The sequence below is a fragment of the Porites lutea genome, chromosome 6, assembly GCF_958299795.1.
Source record: "Porites lutea chromosome 6, jaPorLute2.1, whole genome shotgun sequence".
Taxonomy (NCBI): Eukaryota; Metazoa; Cnidaria; class Anthozoa; order Scleractinia; family Poritidae; genus Porites; species Porites lutea.
Window position 1 is genome coordinate 18707509 of NC_133206.1, and position 18910 is coordinate 18726418.

The window sequence follows — 18910 nt, forward strand, 5'->3', positions numbered from 1 at the left end:
AGCAAACGGAAACGCTTGTTACGCAGGCTACGTATGATTCAATATCGGAGAAATAGCAACTCAGCGGGGTCTAAAAGGGCGTAGCCCTAAAAGTGCCAATCTCTGACCGGTTTGTTTTACAAAACGAAAGGTTCAACACCTCTTGTCTACAGTCAACTCTCTCAAAGAAGGACACGAGTACGACCAGCACAAAGTTTCTGCTTTCGTGAGGTTTTCGCCTTAACAATAGTAAAAACAAACTGAAGGAAAGAAAAAAAGTCGAAAAATAAAAAAACACACAAAACAACAGCGGAGACCAAGTCTAGGTGTTTGTTATAAGAGAGAATTGACTAAATCAGAGCAGCAAATTATGAATAAATTATCATTGTCAGCATGCAGCAGGTCAGGGAGAACGAGGTGCCGAGTAATTAGCGTGGTTTTGTCTACATATCCTCCCATGACTTGTATCCATACAAGCGCGAACCTTGTTGCATTGATTAACCTTTTTAAAATTCCTTTTCTTTAAAAAAACTTGACAGCGTTGAGGAAACCCATAACATTCGATGGGAACCGTCGCGCCATAAAACCACACCTGTCACGGCATTAACCCACACCTGTCGCGCCATAAAAACCACACCCTTTTTCTTTAGAAAAGCCCATCGCAATTTACCAGGAATGGAAAATAAAAAGCGTTTAATTTCTTTAATTCAATATGTACAAGCATTCCACTGTACAATATCCTTTTATAAACAATAACACACCTATTTATAGTACCTGATATGGAAAATGGAACAGCTTCATGAATCAAACTATAACTCTTCGGTCCGAAATGTTTGGACCAGCCTTTCTTCGGTTTATGATCCCCTAAATCACTCTTTCTCATTAACTTTGCCTAATACAACGGTAAAACGCGCCACCACTAGGCACTGTACGGAAACCTAGTTGTACAACACAGACAAGTTAAACAAAGAATTTGGATTTCTTTCTTATTACACGTCAACTACCCGCGTGTCAAACCGCACTGAATAAGCGCAGATACATGTAAGATCTCAGTTTTCCAAGCCCGTAGACTATTTGCTCTAGCGTTTAAGAAGAAGGCCTTGAGAACTAGGGTAGTGGATATTTTGTTGTCTCGCTTGGAATTCACGAGCGCGTTTGATTGATCGCATTTCGTAATAAGAATACACAGAATGACTGGCGCAAATCCTTCCTGATCCATCGGGTCATTGCCGTATGGCAGCCGCGCAAGGGAAGGTGAAGGAGGCCAATAGCGTTCTCCCACGCATTAAAATTTCTTACGTGCGGTATCATTGGCTCTGTGAAGCAAAGGCTCAGTGACGTCAAACACATGACCCCCGGTCCCTGAAAAGCCGATTGGCGCTAATCCAGCATTAAAATTTAGTTCCAATTTTTTTTGTTTACCTTCCTACGCATTGCTTAGAGTAAACATTTTGTGTTATCACTACTGTATCTCAGAAAAAGGATCAAGTGTATTTTGTAAGCATGAGTTACAAGTTCTTAGACAAGAAAACCGTGCTTAAAATTTGGCTTAATCTTTAGCATATTTAACCACCTTTATAGGAACCGGGCCAGATCTTTGATCTATCTAAGAATCAGGCTCTTCCCTACAAAAGCTTGTCATACAAGCTAGATTGTTTCATACATCTGAAAACAGTATTTTGCCCAGTTTGAGACATGTTTCAGCAACTTTTGCATTGGATCATAAGATATATAGGGTATGTTTCGTTTAAACACATTCCTGTCAATCAAACGCGCCCTTAGTCACCTACAAAGTGGGAGCCAACGTTTAAATACCCACAGCGAAAAAGATGTGTATGATTTGTCACTTTTGCACATCGCACATGAACATGTTCTCAACGTAAGTGCATTGTGTTTCCAAAACAAAATATGTCTCCTCGAGCCTCGAAGACATCAGAAGCAAAGTTTTCTGCTGTCCACAGCGTTTTACGCTTAACGATGAACAATTTAACTTCGTTTTCTTGCTTTTTTTGTCACTTCCACGACACAAACTTCACGTGATGCAGTTTGCTAGAAGAGATATGAAGTGCAATAACTTCCTCAAAACGCACACTGTTGTTGACTGTCCCAGCAACAAATAGCTACAGAATGAAAGCGTCTGTGCTGTGAATACACCATTTATTCTTTCCAGGCTTGATTTCGCTTGATTCCAGCGAATGGACTCCGCTGTAACTCGCCTCTTCCTCCGTGTTTTCGCGAGTTTTAATGTTAAGTATGTTTGATAATTTAAAGAAGACAGCTCCGATTGCCTTGTTTTCTTCGCCAGATAACGTAAACTTAAGATTGCAGAGCATTATCAGTTTCTTGAATTATTTTTTATACGTTCGAGTCTTTTCTTGATATCCAATATGCTGTCTGGATCTGCGACTATTGAGTTTGTTGAATCGGTCGATTGCGAAACGACCGAGGGCTGTCAAAAAAGGAAGAAGAAAAATCTGATCAACTTGAGTTTTCCAGTAACGATCAATGATTAAACAGTTTTAGCTGCAATTGGTCAAAAGAGATTGTAGTAATTATTTTGCTCCAGGTATTGCGGGGCGTTCCACTAGCCACCTCCACTTCGGTGAATAATTGTTATTTATTTGTGAAGCAAAAATCTTTAAGCGGACACCTAGAGTGGGTCCCGGGATTTCCTGCTCGAAGAGCATTCACGTAAGGTGGTCCCAAAGGTTTCCCCTGGGAGATAGTTTGCGTATGGTGTTTCAACGGTTCCAGCTCAGAGAGCGTTCACGTAAAGTGATCCCGCAAGTTCCCGTTCGAAGAGAATTCATCTAAGGTGGTCCCGTGGGTTCCCGCTCGAAGAGAGTTCATGTACGGGAGTCTTAAGGGTTTTTGCTCGGAGAAAGTTCATGTAAGGTGACCCGAGGGTTCCGGCCTAGAAAGAGTCTTCTGTACGTACCCAAGTCATAAAGCCGGAGAAAGCGAGAATGTAATGATTAGTTGTCTTCCCCACAGCCGTTTTTGTCTCGTCACGCAACGCTCGAGGAGAGTTGCGTGACGAGACAAAAACGGCCGCGAGGGAGACTAAAGAATTATAAGCAGTTCTTTTTAGTGTATTTATCTACCTTCCCTCCTTACCAAAAACCCTAGCAAAGCTAAAGGATACGTTAAGAAAGGAAAAAAACACTTCACATACTACATTAATAACATTACTTACAATATTCGTATAAGAAGGTCCTTTGTCTTCAGCCGAAAGAGTTCTTTCCTCTGGTAACGCTTCAGCTCCAAATTCCAGGAGTCTTCTGTCACTAACTTCAGTTTTCTGGGTACAAATTTTTGGCTTAAGTTTAGTTTAGTTTGATTTAATGTAGCCTGCGGACACGGACGTATTTCCACGTAGTTTCAAACGCTTTCGAAAAACCGAAGAAGTTTATATTCAAAACCCAGTTTCGTGACTCATTCGTGCACCCACAGATACATATTTCCTTCCCCTATGAAAACAACCTGTAAACAAAAGCTTGCCTACGTCACGTACGATGCTAAACTCTGGTAAAGTCCGTCGGCGAAACAGCGCCAAAATCCTTGTTCTGGGCCCCCACCTGTGTACCAGGATTTGAGTACGCGCCATTTTGAGTACTGGCCTGTTGAAAATGTCATTGTTGATTTGCCAATCAGGATAGAAAAAAATTCGAAATGCACTTCCGGTAATTCATTGAGTCCGTTGGCAGACGCCACTAACCGAGGTTAAATTACGTCTGCGACGCCGGCTGACAAAAGCCCAGCATGCGTAGCAAGCGTTTCCGTGTGGTTTCTGATCCCGGAGTAAAGAAAGACCGAGGAACGACGAGGAACATAGGTTCAGCCGCGCGAAAAATGGAACGAGAACCAAACTATAAAAGAGGATACTGCCCACTCTTGTACTCATCCCATTTTTCGCGCGCTCTTTGACCCTCGTTCCTCGCTGTTTGCTCCGAAACCGCACGGAAACGCTTGCTACGCAGACTAACAAAATCCAGACAGTTCAATTTGAGGAAGGCCGCTTAGCTGATGGAAGCTCACCTCTAACTTCTATTACTGAGATAAGCGGGTAGTAGTTGACAAACCTTTGCTTCTGTCGTGTTGGCGCTATTATCCAGTCCAGCCTTCATTCTTAACACTTTTAATCTGTCTCTGTAAGAGTTCGCATCATCTGAGAAGTTGAACGAGAAATACTTCAGTATGGCCTGATCCTGGGAATTTCTCTTCCGGTTTTTTGTCCCAAAATTACAGGATAAGGCTCCACAAACGTCCTCATCTTCAGACCGACCTTACGTCACATACGATGCTAAACTCTGGTAAAGTTCGTCTGCGAAACAGCGCCAAAATCCTTGTTCTGGACCCCCACCTGTGTACCAGGATTTGAGTACGCGCCATTTTGAGTACTGGCCTAGAGACCTACATGAAGACAAGCTCCCCCCCCCCCCCCCCCCCCCATAATGGGGGTATATTGATCTGACAGCTACGCAATACAGTGGCCCATTAAATAATTTGAATAGTTTCAAGTCTGTATTTATGTGAAATTACTACCCCCCCGCCCCTTCCCGCAAAAGTCAAGTAATCATCCCATTGCAGGAGGGACGGGACACGCTGTAAACAGGCTATGATAAGCTGAGGACACTATTGAATAACGCTGTATGAACAATACGCCGTAAGCGTTTAAATAAAGACCCAAAACGCTTTTCTTTCTACCTGTGTTTTCATCTTCAGTGGAAGAACTAACTGCAGAGGTCGATTTCCCGGATAAAGGAGCATTTGCTGAAAAAGAAAATCGGTGACACTACATTAGAAAAATTCACACTGAGCACTTAAATATAGGACAGAAATATTTGTTGTTCACCAGTTGGTGTCTGTGTTGGCTAGCTGCTTTGAAATAAATCATCATTGAAAAACAATTATTCAGTTTACCGTCTGTAAAAGAAAAACTAACGAGGTTAATAGCTTGAAGGCTGATTATCGTTTGAGATTTAAACCTGGTGGCAATTGTTGAACACTTTATGGTTGATTTTTATCTTTCTTAATCCTTATCAGTTATAATATCATTCTTAAAACCGAAGGAACATACCAGGAAAGGGACATAGTAAGACCTTCACAGAGATAACTTTAAACTTAAGAGCATCTACCTCATTATGCAAAGGCCCCTGTTCAAAGACCTTTCTCAGCGCACCCACCTTCCATTAACCCTTCAAGCCCTAGGAATGATCAGCGTCAAATTTCTCCTTGTAATATCACCGCTCTATAAAACGGAGTGGTCATGAGAATTGTAGACGTTATCTTACATGAGGAATCTAATTGATACTTCAACAAATTCTCCCCACCACTTCTATTGAAAACGCATAGGGATAACAAATGAGAATTTGAATTTTGATATTAGGGTTTAAAGGGCTACTGTACTTGACCTTGAAGAAGGTGTTACCCTTCCTCAGACTCAGTTCCTCAATAACTCTTTCTAACTCCTTTGAGAGCGAGACGGGTTTTGAGAGCAAACGCTCACTAGGTCAACCTCAAACTCTCTGAGAAAGGGTCTACCTTTATGGGAAAGCAGTCTCCCCCACTGGGCACTAGCCGAGAAAAGTCTTTGATAGAGACCTTAGTCATAAATTTTCCGCTTGGTATACCGTAAACTGCAGCTTATAATCCCTAGGTTTATACATATTCGTAAGGTGTTTTAGGAGGCCTTATAAACAAAGGGGCTTAAATGCTCGGGGGCTCGTGATCGGAATAGAAAAAAGCGCTACAAACAAGCTAAAGCAGTGCTGATCAAAATATGTTTTGCATTTACTGGTTTTTAATTAAGCTTTCATAATAAATCGCAATCAGAGGGGGGCTAGGAGGGAGGCAAGGGGGCTTATAATGCGATATAATTATTTGTTTAGGGTAGATGGGCCTATAAGAGGCAATTTACGGTATAAGGACACAGCAAGTCGCACAACAATAGCTTGCCCAAGAACTCTCTTCTAACCGAGGGTAAGTGCGCATGACATAGACATACCGGGTAATTTAACCATTTTCATATTAAAGAGTTTGCATTTTGCCACACTCAGAAGGTGAGGGTTTTTGGAACTCAGAAATGGCGTCATAGCGGCCATATTAGGGACCTTAAGCAACGAGAACCTTGACGTCCAGTACGTCAAAAACAGCAACCGGAAGCTGATATTTTCTCTCCTTCAGTCCTTTGACTCGAAAAATTCGTACAGCGAGGCATTGAGATTTTTTGTGTGAGACAGAAATGTTCCACCAAGCGAGACATCGAACTTCCGATTGCTATTCTTGACGTCCGGGAAGTCAGCGGTATACCAAGACAATTTAATGGCAGCCATGGTGGTGTACCAAAAAATCCTGAGGCTCGACGCCGTAAAAAGGTACAAAGCAAAAGAGTACCTGTTACTTTCTTGCCCAGGCCTTTCCTCTCCATTTCGATATTTTTAAGACCTCTCTCGATATAACTCTGGAAAAACTCCGATGTTCTCTTGAGAAAAGGATCAACATCTGCATCAGGATATTTCTGTTTGAAGTCATAAAGCTCAGCCAGGCCCTAAAATAAAAAGACCAATTACAATACTCAGTTTTAATTCAAGGAAGGAATATGTGGCCGGGTTGCTGTGTGATAAGAGCGTCGAACTCATAATTCGGTGGTCCCGGGTTTCAGACGCGCCATTACTACTACTTGCCGTTGTTTCTCGGCAGCCCCGAGTTGTAATCCATCGGCCATGTTTGTTAATAACCAACTGGCTTACCTCCTTCCAGTTAGATTTCTTAGCGTTCTTTTCTTGACTTAGGCCACATCTACACTATACCGGATAGCCAAAGTGGTAAGGGGTGGGCTCTCTGTTCGGTTTGACACAGGGTTCCTACTCTTTTGAGCTCTTCAAATTCCATGACCTTCTCAGTTTCAAAACTATCCTTGTTTATGGTATTGTTTTACATGACCCAGTTCAACAAATAGTACCCTGGGTACCACAGGTTTTCTCGCGTGCAGCGGGAATTTTCGGTGTTGGCCGAAGGCCGACACACCTTCGGCCATAGGCCGAATAAAGACTTGACAGAAACCGAAAACCGCGCTGGAAAAGTCTCTGGCATTCAGGGTAAACAAATAGAGAATCTGGCCTAAACCAAAATACGTGGCGTTCGCACTGCCTAATTACTTGTCTTTTTCATAACTTCAGTGACAAATCTAACATACGCAGCTTTAATTTTTCATGACCGACAACTAAACTCCATGACTTTCCAGGCCTGGAAAATGGAATTCTAAAATTTCAAGACTTTCCTGGTTTTTCATGACCTGTACGAACCCTGTGACAACTCTTGACATGCCGAAGAAATAAATGAACCCTTGCCATGGCTCTAACCACATAATAAAATGCCACTACACATACTAGTTCCAACCTGCGCCATACTGAAAGAAAAGGCCGCAAATGCGAAATTGTACAAAGTAAAATGTATCCATCATACCTCTCTTGTGTTCTCTTTGGAACCAATTTTGGCGAAAATTTCAGCCAACTTTTCATTAAGCTTCTCTTTGTTCTGTGACTTACTCTGAAATTAAAAAAAAAAGAGTCAAACAACTTGATTGCTGTGGAAGCTCTTTTAATGTGTATCCGTAGGCAGTGTTCAATGTAGAAATTAGTCAAAATGGGTCATACATGTCCCACATGGCCTTTTAAATTGGGTCATTTCAAAAACGTTCTGGGTCAAACTATGATATTGAAATTTTGAACAACTGACAATATCGAACTGACTTCTGCAGCTTCACCGTCATCCAATTTTCAGGGAATACTAAGTAAAATCATCTACTTCCTGGCGTGTTATCAATACCCTTCATAATAAACCTCTTGATATGTAGAATCTGCAAATCTGTGGAAAAAATTGTCTTCTGTATCGTATTAGTACCAAACTGCATTTTTTACTGAATCATCCGACAACGAAACCCTCTCAATTGCTCTCTAGCTTATCTCTTCTTTGCGTAAAACGAATGCTTAATTACTAACGAGTTTTAACTATCATAAAGAAGTGGATACAAGAGAGTAGGTCCCATAGTCTGCTTGAATTCTACTCACGTCAACTCCCATTAAGAGATCTGGTACCGAGCCTGTTGACTTGTGAGGCGTGGTTGCGTCACTTCCGTTCACGTGATTCTCATTACGGTTTCCAGTCTTTAGAATTTTCTTTAGATAAGCGGCTACTTCACTGTTTTCTGGATCATCAATCAAACCCAAACAACCTAAAATCTACAATCACAGAAAGAAACAATGAAATGCACACTGGATAAACACCAGACTAGTCCTGGAGCCAATCACGTTGTAGCCTGCGTAGCAAGCGTTTTCTTTCGGTTTCGGAGCAAAGAACTAGGAACGAGAGTCAAAGACCGCGCGAAAAATGGGGCAAGTAAAAGAGCGGGGAGGGCGTAGGAAAAAAGGAAGGAAAGCTCTCGTTCCATTTTTCGCGCGGCCAAAACCGAAAATTCTGTTTCTCGTCTTTCCTCGATCTTTCTTTGCTCCGAAACTGTACGGAAACGCTTGCTACGAAGGCTAATAATGTTACTTTCCAGTCAAAAAATTTCAACTTTCCCCATGGTTAACACTTCCTATTCATGTCATTACTCAAGAGTCATTTTTGGAAATTCACGGCCGCCACCTATGTCATACAAATATCAGCTTGCTTTTTTCCCCCCAAGTGGTTTGAGAGTCCCTAGAGGCAGTAATGAGAAAGTCATATAGTCGTAATAGGCATCATTAACTTCAAGACAGTATCTAACTCTAGAGGCACACAATAGACCTTTGGCCGGGAGAGGAGGCCATACTCCTATCCTTAGAACAAACATTTACCGTAAATCCTCTATTAAGCCCCCCCCCCCTCCTCTCAAATAAGCCCCCTCCCTCTAATAAGCTCCCCTTTTAAGGAGAAGAAAGAAGAAGGGGTTAATAACCCCTTGTCTCTATCACACCCCCGTCTCCTTCCCTAATTATTCTTCACTAATAAATGATAGATGTATTAATCAATCATGACTGCAAAACTTCGTGTGGACTTATAAGGGATGGAATGGTTACCAACTGGAAGTTCGGATTTGATTCTGATCCTCGGCTGTATGACCTCCAACATTTTTGTAATTGAACTTTTCCACTTTATACTCTAGTTCCTTAAGGAGAACTCAAACCATCGTCTTTTCTAAATTAAATAAGCCCACCCGCCCCGCTTCAAATGTGTTTGAAACAAATACAACCCCGCCCCTCCCCCTCCCCGGGTTAATAGAGGATTTACGGTAGCTCAGTAGCTTTAGAGTTTCACTGATTATTAATTGACGGTGCCCTTCTTACCTTAACAACACGACTGTCAATTTTACCGCGATGGACTAAAGGGTAAGGGAGCATGTGACGTGGATCGCTACATATGACAATTTACGAGGCTACGCACATACAAGAAAATTCAACGAAGAAAGATTAACATTGCTGACCTCTTGTTTTTTAAGCTTTCCAAGCGTGTAAAGAACTGTTTTGATTGTCCTAAGCGGTGTATCGTCTGCACGATTTTTCCACATCTGGTGAGGGTGGGTAAGTAGGAACGTGTGTATGTCCAGGAGAATCTGATCCACTTTCACTTCCGAAATAGTCTTTGGTAAATTGCGAACAACTTTCCAAAGGCACTGAAATAAAAAGAAGACAAAAAGGACTCAACGAATAAGAAAGTTCTAGATATTTTTGCAATTCTTTTCACACCTAAACATTGATTAGAAATGCACCTAGCCTAAAACCATTATCTGTATATCTAGAGCTTGTCTTCATCTTTAAACACTAGGCTACTTAAACTTAACAGATCTGGAGACTCCCAAACCATTCACGTGTTAAAAAAAAGATGGTTGAGTAAACCTTTCCAGAACTGATGTGGACAAATGAAACGAAACTGTTTGAAGATGATGACGTGACAGTCTATATACATTTCAAGTATTCAGAAATTATTGCAGAGAATGGAGTATTTTACTGCGGCTAGGCCAAACTTTCAGGACAATCGACAAGTCTTACGTCAATTTTCCTGTTATTAAGATCAAAAGTTCAAGATTCTTATGTTCGAAACCCGCAGGATAAAAAACATAGCTACTTTCATTACTGGTCTCGAAAATCGAAGCATTGCTGAAAGAGAGGTCAAAGGGTTAGAGATTGCAGGTTTGGCTGGCCTGGGTTAGACAAGGATTATAAAAGTGCTTGATGCCGGAGCTGTTAGGAGTTGAGGGAGAATTTCAGATACTTTTAAGGCCGATTCGAATTAATTATATATCCGTTACAAACAGAAATGGATACGTTAGAACGAAAGAAAACGATCCGAAGAAGCAACGGGTCAACCCCTCACGGAAATAATCACCTTCATAACAAGGTCCAGAAACTTGGGCGAGCTAAGTGAGGTGCCAGCACTCTCTTGAAGAAGCTTAAGACAGTCCTGTAGAAGTTTGATCAATGAACTGAAATAAAAGTTAAGATGTTACTATTGAACTTTCTTGCTCCAAAGCCGGGATATGCAACCCCTAATTATTTACAAAAGGCTTGTTATCACGCCATTGATGGGGAGGTCACCTGTAGGACTAGCCCACTCCGAAGTGTAGAAAATGCACGGGAGCCAACTATCAGTGGCATTACTTCTTACTGGATAAAAAAGGTAGCATTTCAATAAATCAATCAAAGTCTGTCGCCTTGTAACACCCCTTTTAAAAGAGATTTAATGTTGGGTAATAAATTCCTCCCTACTTTTGCCATGAAACTTCAGGGTTAATTAAAAAATTCACATGAGAAATTACAAAACGGAATCTAAGTTTAAAGATGTGAAACTATTTTCCTTATTTCACTCGTCACCATTTGATTTCACAAACTTATTAGTGAATTAAAAGGCCTGTCCTGCACACAATAATATGTCCAAATATGACATTTTTATGTAACACTCAAAGAAGCAAGAAGCCTCTTGAATTGTAGCCCGAGATAACAGCCAAGATTTCATGACGCCACCACTGCTTTCCCCACGAAACGACGTCTGAGGAGCGAGCGCAGAAATTCCATACTGAAGACGTATCATAACACAGATGGGGTTAGTGCTTCTCATTGGCTAAAGCAAATTTTCCACGCAGCACGACCAATCAGAAGCACATCCCAGATTTGGGTAGACATACGTCATTAGTACGTAATTTCTGCAGCCGTTCTTCAGACGTCAATTCGCAGGGAAACCGCTGGTGGTATCGCGAAATGTCGTGGCCTGTCTTCTCAGGCTACCTGACTTACCCTAAGACGTAAGTCTGATCGGACATCTCAATCACCTTCACCATCAGAATATTAATAGCTCTGATTATCTGAGGACCATCCTGTAACTCTGCCAGGCGGTCATCAGACAGCACTGTTATTAAGACCTGCATTAGCTGCTTCAGTGAGCTACGTGACACGGAGCGTGCAAGAGGCGCACTGGAGAATACACTCAACATGGTGTCCATTAGACAATTGATGAGCCTCAATACACTGGCTTCAGGCTGCTGGTTCGACTCCACGTTAGGGACGTGAGTGGTCAGGATCATGTTCAGTTGCAAAGAGGCTGCATTCAAAAACTGAAGAAATAAGAATCGCTAATAAGCTTGGTTTCCAGAAAGAAGTTTCGTTATAGGGAGCAAGGGTGGGGCAGTGGTGACGGAACTGGCTTCTCACCAATGTGGCCCAGGTTCAAATCCCATCGTCGATGCCATATGTGGGTTGAGTTTGTTATTGGTTCTCCCCCTTGCTCTGAGAGGTTTTTCTTCGGGTATTCCGTTTTTCCCATCTCCTCAATAATCAACACTTTCAAATTCAAATTTGATCTGGAAGGAACGGACATGTTTAAACGAGTTCTTAAGAAACTCCTTGGTGATTCGTCTATAAACAAATTACAATTTGCAACAAATCTCAAACTTATTTTTATACTTGTGGTTCCGACTGGGTTAGACGAAAGTTGAACATGGCCATTCTTTATTGCGGTAAACATTACCAGCAGTGCTCTGCCCACATTTGCCTGAGGATCAGGCTTTTATTGTGGGAAAAGGGAGAATACAGCAACGGAAAAGCTCCCTGGCATCAGTGTTCGCAAAGAAAAAAGTTGACCCATTTATTACGAAAGTAACAATGAATGGCCAATTTCCGCACACACACAGGGAGCCCAATCGTCATTTGACATCTCACATACAACCATCAGCCAATCAAATACATCTTACCTGGTCTATATGTTTGCTGACTTCCTTATGGTTTTTATTTCTGATAACTCTCTCAAATTGCACCAAAGCCTGGGTACTAGCTGTGACGTCACTGCTGGCTATCTGAGAAATAACGTAATTGAAGGCAGCTGTTGGGTTGGTCCTGCTAAACACTCCCATATGAGGAGAAGCTGGATTCCTGATGAAACAAAAGGAGGAAAACCTCATCGTTATTTCAGTTTTCTTAAAAAAAAGGACTGTCGGTAACAGTGACTGATGTTTAGATAACCTGAGTGAAGATACCACCAAGGTGAAGTCAAATTCTAAACCTATCATGATAACTTCTCTATCACTAATCGGATCTTCTTTAGTCTGTGAACAGCCTTCCCCTCCCCTCAAAGAAAATCGGGGAGTGGGCGAGTTTACACTGGCTAGATCTCTTATGTCCAGAAGTTCAACTCAACGACGGATAGACCTCTTAAGCATGCTTCATTTGTGATAAAACTCTAGAGGACTGTTTCATTCAAATTTCGTCCTATTCCCATGCGTATGTACACATAATTTATGAAAAGACAAAGGCGCAAATACCCGCTAGACCTTCATCGGGAAAACATTCAAGCTAAAAGGGTCAATTGACGAGATCTTGGAACGGACTATGGTGACCTTGATAACAACTCGTCAAATTCAGCCTACAAGCACAGTTTGCAACTGAGCTTGACAAACTGTTTACTGTTTAACCAATTAGCTCAATACATATGAACCTGCCATTGTCTAAAATTTGCAACTCTGACGCTACAAACAAATGAGACTGAAAGAATCAGACAGTGTATGCAAACGCAACGCCTAAAAACCTACAGCAACCAAGCTACGTGCAAACGGACGCAACAAGTCCTAACATTGTTGCGCCAAAAATGTGTTGTTGTGTCCGTGTTGCAGTGGCGTGCAAACGGATACAACAACTCCCTACAACATGCAACAGGGTCTGCAAACAGACGAAACATGCAACATCCAACAATGTTGCGTCCGTTTGCACGGGGTTTTAAATCAGTTGCGTCGGGGCAATAAGATTACCAAAACAGACTCACTTGGTGAAGGGTTTCTGAATGGGTGCACTAATCAAGTCATCTAAAGCTTCATTGGTCTCCAGTTGAAGAACTGATACTTCACTATAATGATAGTCTCCTTCTATTCCATCGATATCTAAACTAAACTCACGGCGGATATTCTCCTGTCTTGGCGCTGGGGCTGTAGCGGGTCTGTAGGCAAAACAAAGGCTGGATGAGTGGTTAATGACCCAATGGCCACCTTACGCAACGACAAAGTTGGCGAATCACAACCGCAGGTGAAGTGCTTTCCCCCCTCTCTTTGAGTTAGTTTATCTCTCTGCCAATCATATTACTATAGGGGTTAAAACACAAACTTTAAAGCTTGTTGTGAATGGAAAAGCGTTTCATAAAAAAAATCAACCTTCTGGTTGCCACTCATATCTTCCGGCATGTCAGCAGTCGTTCATGCTACCATGGCGTATACTTGGGCTTCGTAAGGTGCCCAGTCCTTTTCGCTGCAGTTCCGCAAAAAAGGTGAGCATGCGCACCTAAAAAAATCAGACATTTGGAGAGAGGTTCCGGAATAAAATCAAAATAAAGGGGCTGTCACGCTATCCACAATTAACAATTCTTATTGCGTAATGCGGTCAATCGAACGAACCTTAATAGAATAAACATGGCGCGAAAGCGTTAATATCAATTACAAAATAATAATAATAATAACCTGGTCATCTGAGATTTGGCAGGTTTTTTCTCTTCCTTTAAGTTTTTCTTGGTGCCATCAGCTGAGTCACCTGCTCCACGAGGAGCAGCACTGCTCTTAGCAGCTGTATTTTCAGACGGAGCGGTACTGGGTCTATTCTTGGAAGACCGTTTAATGCGCTCTTCGAGGTAAGCAAGGTCTTTATCCGAGAGCTGTTCAAGAAAACAAGTTGACAAATTTATGCGGCTCATAAAGGAACTACTGAATTCACATCTACACATCCTTCTCAGTTAAGTTCAGATATACTATACCAGTAAGGTGTGAGAAAGAGTCAATTTAAATTTTCAAGTGGGAAGATTTTGATGCATGCACATTAGTAGATAAGGATTGATTCTAAAATGTCCATTTTACAGAGGAGGTCAAATGAGTATGGAAAGTTCTCTCGTGGTTGGTTTAGTTTCAAATTGTTTGGTGTTGTGGTAAGCTAGAAACTTTGGCCACCATCTTGCGTGAAGCGCGGGCTACATTTTTTGCGGGGCTGTGATAATGTAACTATCAGCGCGCATGATGAAGAGAAACTGTGAACGAAATTGATAAAAACGCAACGCCGACTTCTGACCAAGCAGTAAACGAAGAAATTCATTAAAGCAGAAAGGTGAACAAAGTTATGATATTGTGAATGTAAAATGCTCACCTGTGAACAGTACTTGTAACACGCCTTCTCTCCGACAAGAAAATAAGCTTCCACAACAGCATTCAAAGCAGCATTTCTGACGCCATTATCTCGGTCACCGATCTGAGCAGCAATGGCAGCAATTGCCTTGGGGGGAGTGGGCTGACACACATTCATGCCATACACCTGGATCAAAGACCCCAGCTCTTCAAGGCATTCTGCGACAATCAGAGAAATTAAGTTGGAGGATCTTACTCAGTTATTACTGTAATCCGGAGACTGAAAAGGGACATGGGTCTTGCCATTTGGAAATGACACTCCCTTGAAATTAACACAGGGAGCTAGGTCGTAGGCCTTGTTTACAAGAGGGAGGGTAACTATGGTGCTAGGGTTACCCTAGCAAGAGGAGAGGGTTACCCTACCTGCCTTGTAAACGCTCTGCTAGGGATAAGTGGCCTTCCCGGGACAACTTTCCTTCATCATACGTCACCAGTAATCTTGACAATTTAAACGGAGTTATCCAATTTCTGAGCTAAATTATAAACATCTGAACAATATAAAGCTGATTACGTTGAGCCGGGTGACAGTGTAACCCTACCAGTGAAATTTGCTTGTAAACCAGAGCTAACTTTAACCCGCTTGCTAGGGTAACCCTCTCTCCTTGTAAACAGGCCCTTAGGGTCCGTTTAACGGATCAAACAAAGTCATCCACTTAACTTCAGAGCTGAAAATAATTTTTCTTTCTTGAAAGGACATTTGTGCCGCAAAGCCACCATTGGTGGACGTAATAAAGGACAATATAAGCGACTTCAAAATTAATGTTTGCACGGTAGGCGCGGACATTGTACAATGACCGAAAGTTATTTGCAGCACTGCAACATTGTGGTGCGTCGGAGCCATTTTTTAGGGGAACAAAAATTTAACGCATTTAAACCTAATAAATATATGTTGAATGCAACAGTAAGGAGGTGTAGGAAAGAGCGAAAAAGAACAAGACATTTCTTAGGATGACTCTGGCATAAAGAGAGCTTAAACAAACACATATCTACACCCACCCATCCTCGTATTCTTGTTCTTTGATGTAATGCCTTCCATGATATAGTTAAACAGCTTGCTTGCTGGATAGATCTTTCTTAGAAGTTTCAACAGATTGCGAATCATTTTTCTCAATACATCCTTTGGATCACCAACCTGCAAATAAAAATACGTATTAAACTAAGACGTGCGTCTTGCTCCATGAGTAGTGTTTTTGCTTGTCTGATCTCACGATTGTCTGCAGGGGACAAACTCCACCTCAAAGATAGTAATTTCAGTATATGTCCATTTTTCACTTGATCCAGGGCTGGACGATCCGTAAACATAGACGTCAATTGATACCAAAGGCAATTATCACAGTGTCTGTGCGCTTTGACCCCACCAGTACCTGTACCTATCCCGTTGTCAGGATGACCACTGGGGCGCCACAGAAGACCTGGCAACCGTATCCCTACACCTCTCTCTGTTTGCATTCTCTCTTATATTAGCGCGTCACTGAGCTTTAAGCCTATCCATTCTGAGATGCAGTTTTTCCTTCTATTCTTCTGTCTACTTTTCCCCTCCTTCACCCTCCCTGCACTATGCGTTGCAGGATTCTACTGTAAATCTCCGCTAATCGTGATATGTGTCCAAACCCCTTTAACTTTCGTGCACTGGGCGGATTCTAAAAATTTGTCTTAGCAGCGATTTAGCGCTGCCATAAGGTGTCGGGGACCGGGGATTACCCGCGGCTACTGTGAACGTTTAACGTGACCCCTGGCTACTTCCGTGTTAAAATGTAGAGAAAAAAAAAACGAACAAAAGAAACCCCAGGCTGTTTGATTCCCTCCCTACTTATTTCAGGAACCCAGCAACTTAAAATCCTAGTGACAGCCAGGCGACCGACTTTTGCCCAAGGCAAAAGGGCGGAGCATCCTAGATTTCATAACGTCACAGCTCTTAGGCTTACTCGATTCACAAGTTTTCTTGAAAACAGCCTTGCCTTAGTGCTCAGCAAACGACAGAGGTCATACTAGTATGAATCCTTCTGAGGTAACTGTTGTATTAATAATTATAATAAGAAAAGAAAACAGAGTTGTCTTAAAGCGATCTCCACCTCACCTTTTGAACAAGATAAGGAATAAAACTAGAAGCCTCGAACTCCAGCAACTGATAATCTGCCTGCGCAAGCATGACAAAGATAGAGTCCAAGAGCTCCAAGCATTTGATCAGCACTGTGGTGTTGGTGTCAAAGAAACGTAAAGTTACCCACTTCAGGATCAAATCCAGTGACTGGACCAGCTCAGTCTGATATGGTGCTTCTGTGGGAGGAGTGGCACACTAAAACGAAACGGAGGAAAAAATCATTGCGGGTCTTAACATAGCGGGTCGTTTCCGAATTCCAAAAAATCGCACTTTCAAAACGAGGCAACTTAAGAAAATGAGTTTTACTTACCTAGGAATAATGGCTTTGCACTTAGCCTCGCTTTGAAACAGAGGCTTGGTGCAACTCGAACACGGCCTATTAGAAAGTGAGACTATGATATTTTGAGGGCACTGCCATCCAATTTAAAGGGATTTTTCCACAAAACTTTTTGATCACACCATCAGAAAATTGCTTAATTACTCGTGTATTCTTTTGGATCCCACTATTCCGCCCCCCCCCCCCCCCCCTCCCCCCAAAAAAGTCGAACCTTTCTGTGATGCAACGTGTAAGCACCATGAAAAGGGGGTACTGTCCTTGGGAACCAAAGAAAGAAAAAAATAAAATAAAAAAGTTAAGTTTCTATCAAAACATTAACCTTCTGGAGCTTTGGTAAGAGCAGCAACGTAGTCACTTCGGCAAGATAACACCCATTTTAAACAAGAGCTCAAACCAAACTGCCAACTTTCTCATAACCGTAGTTGTTGTGGCTCAAACCAGCTTAATTTGTTCCGATTCCTTTGTCTTGGGGCGCTTTCCATTTGTCAGAAATGACCGGCCAGACCATTCTCGTCGTAAAGAGAATTGCACTTTTAATCAAAATTATCCATCCAGATCAATCAAATCCTACATAATATGCAGGAAGGACGTGGTTTTTCACCAAAAACTCTTGGGAAAAGCCTATTTCATGGTCGAAATGACTGGTCCGGCCATGGTCCAGCCGGCCAGTTCTGACTTTTGGAAAGCGCCCATAGAGTACGGCCAGGTAACATGAATAAAAGTTGGAGTGGCTATGCCTCCAGGATATTACTGTTTTAGGTCAATTCTTTGCTGAAGCCATCACTTGCTACCTTTACCCACACACAAAATGCTCCTGGAGAGTTATGAAGGAGATATCAAACCAATTTCACCACGGAGCACTAACCATAATATTTCTTTCGGTGATTTTTGCAGACAAGGCATTTAAAACTGAAAAAGTTGGTCCAACTTTTTCAAATTTTAATCCATGTCCATCCTTGCCATTCGTAGCAACGGACGACAGGAAACAATTTCAATGCCTAACTATAGTCTTAAATAACAAAACCAGACCATTATTTTTGAAATTCAATTGACGCGAAAAAAAGGTTTAGCTTTTTAAGAAGATAGCACAGGGGCATGATATAGCTCCTTTAAGCCTGCTTCATGGGTAAATCTCATTTCAAACTAAAAAACCACCTGTTGCAAGGTCTCGAGAGCTTTCAGATGGAACTTGAAATCTTTGTGAAACAAGTTTGCATGCAGTGTTTGTCCACAGCATGGCCTCATCTGTTCCTTAAGCTGATCAACAAACTCATTTCTGGGCGTGGTGAAGTTCCATTTAAGAGCCTGAAACCAAAGATGAAGAATCCCTTAACATCAATCATCATCTTCCAGCTTGGAATAACCACAGTGACTGTCTAAGCGTATCGCCAAGTGATGGTCATATTACTTTTGCTCTCAGGCAACTACGAAATCTACGTTTTGTCATAAAAATGATATGCTGGACACACTGGATTGCACAGGTTCAGAGACACACAGCCCTAGTTACAAAATTTTTGTACCTTTCTCTAGCCTGTTCGGGTGTATCACGCTCATTTGGATTATATTTGAAAGATCTCCGAGAGTCTTTCCCCTACACAATTCAATTGTCAAAGGTGTTAATGACCGTTTAAAATGATGACTTCACAAGTGACACAAGGGAAGTGGTTCCAAACGGGTAATTGAAGTGTGAACGTGTTATTTTAAAATATGGTGTAGTACTCTGGAGCGGACAAAAATTGTGAGCTGCTTTATCTTTCCTACACAGCCATACACCTTATCTACAGCTATATACACCTTATGTGCACCT

General features: G+C 41.9%; 1 protein-coding gene across 2 annotated transcripts in view; it reads right to left on the minus strand.

Annotated features, from left to right (window-relative positions):
* Nucleotides 1-662: 662 nt before the first annotated feature.
* LOC140940087 (cytoskeleton-associated protein 5-like) overlaps nt 663-18910 on the minus strand; it is a 55333-nt gene continuing 37085 nt past the window's right edge. The window contains exons 30-46 of one of the 2 annotated variants that reach the window (XM_073388975.1): nt 18259-18408; nt 16743-16961; nt 15662-15797; nt 14628-14824; nt 13955-14145; nt 13270-13440; nt 12206-12383; nt 11253-11569; nt 10348-10444; nt 9446-9634; nt 8052-8222; nt 7447-7530; nt 6376-6529; nt 4687-4752; nt 4062-4147; nt 3176-3280; nt 663-2428 (exon numbers count right to left, since the gene is read on the minus strand). In XM_073388975.1, coding sequence (XP_073245076.1) covers nt 2315-2428; nt 3176-3280; nt 4062-4147; nt 4687-4752; nt 6376-6529; nt 7447-7530; nt 8052-8222; nt 9446-9634; nt 10348-10444; nt 11253-11569; nt 12206-12383; nt 13270-13440; nt 13955-14145; nt 14628-14824; nt 15662-15797; nt 16743-16961; nt 18259-18408 — 2625 coding nt within the window. In that variant the 3' untranslated portion in view covers nt 663-2314. The remainder of the gene's footprint in view (nt 2429-3175; nt 3281-4061; nt 4148-4686; nt 4753-6375; nt 6530-7446; nt 7531-8051; nt 8223-9445; nt 9635-10347; nt 10445-11252; nt 11570-12205; nt 12384-13269; nt 13441-13954; nt 14146-14627; nt 14825-15661; nt 15798-16742; nt 16962-18258; nt 18409-18910) is intronic. The other variant, XM_073388974.1, reaches the window with a different exon arrangement.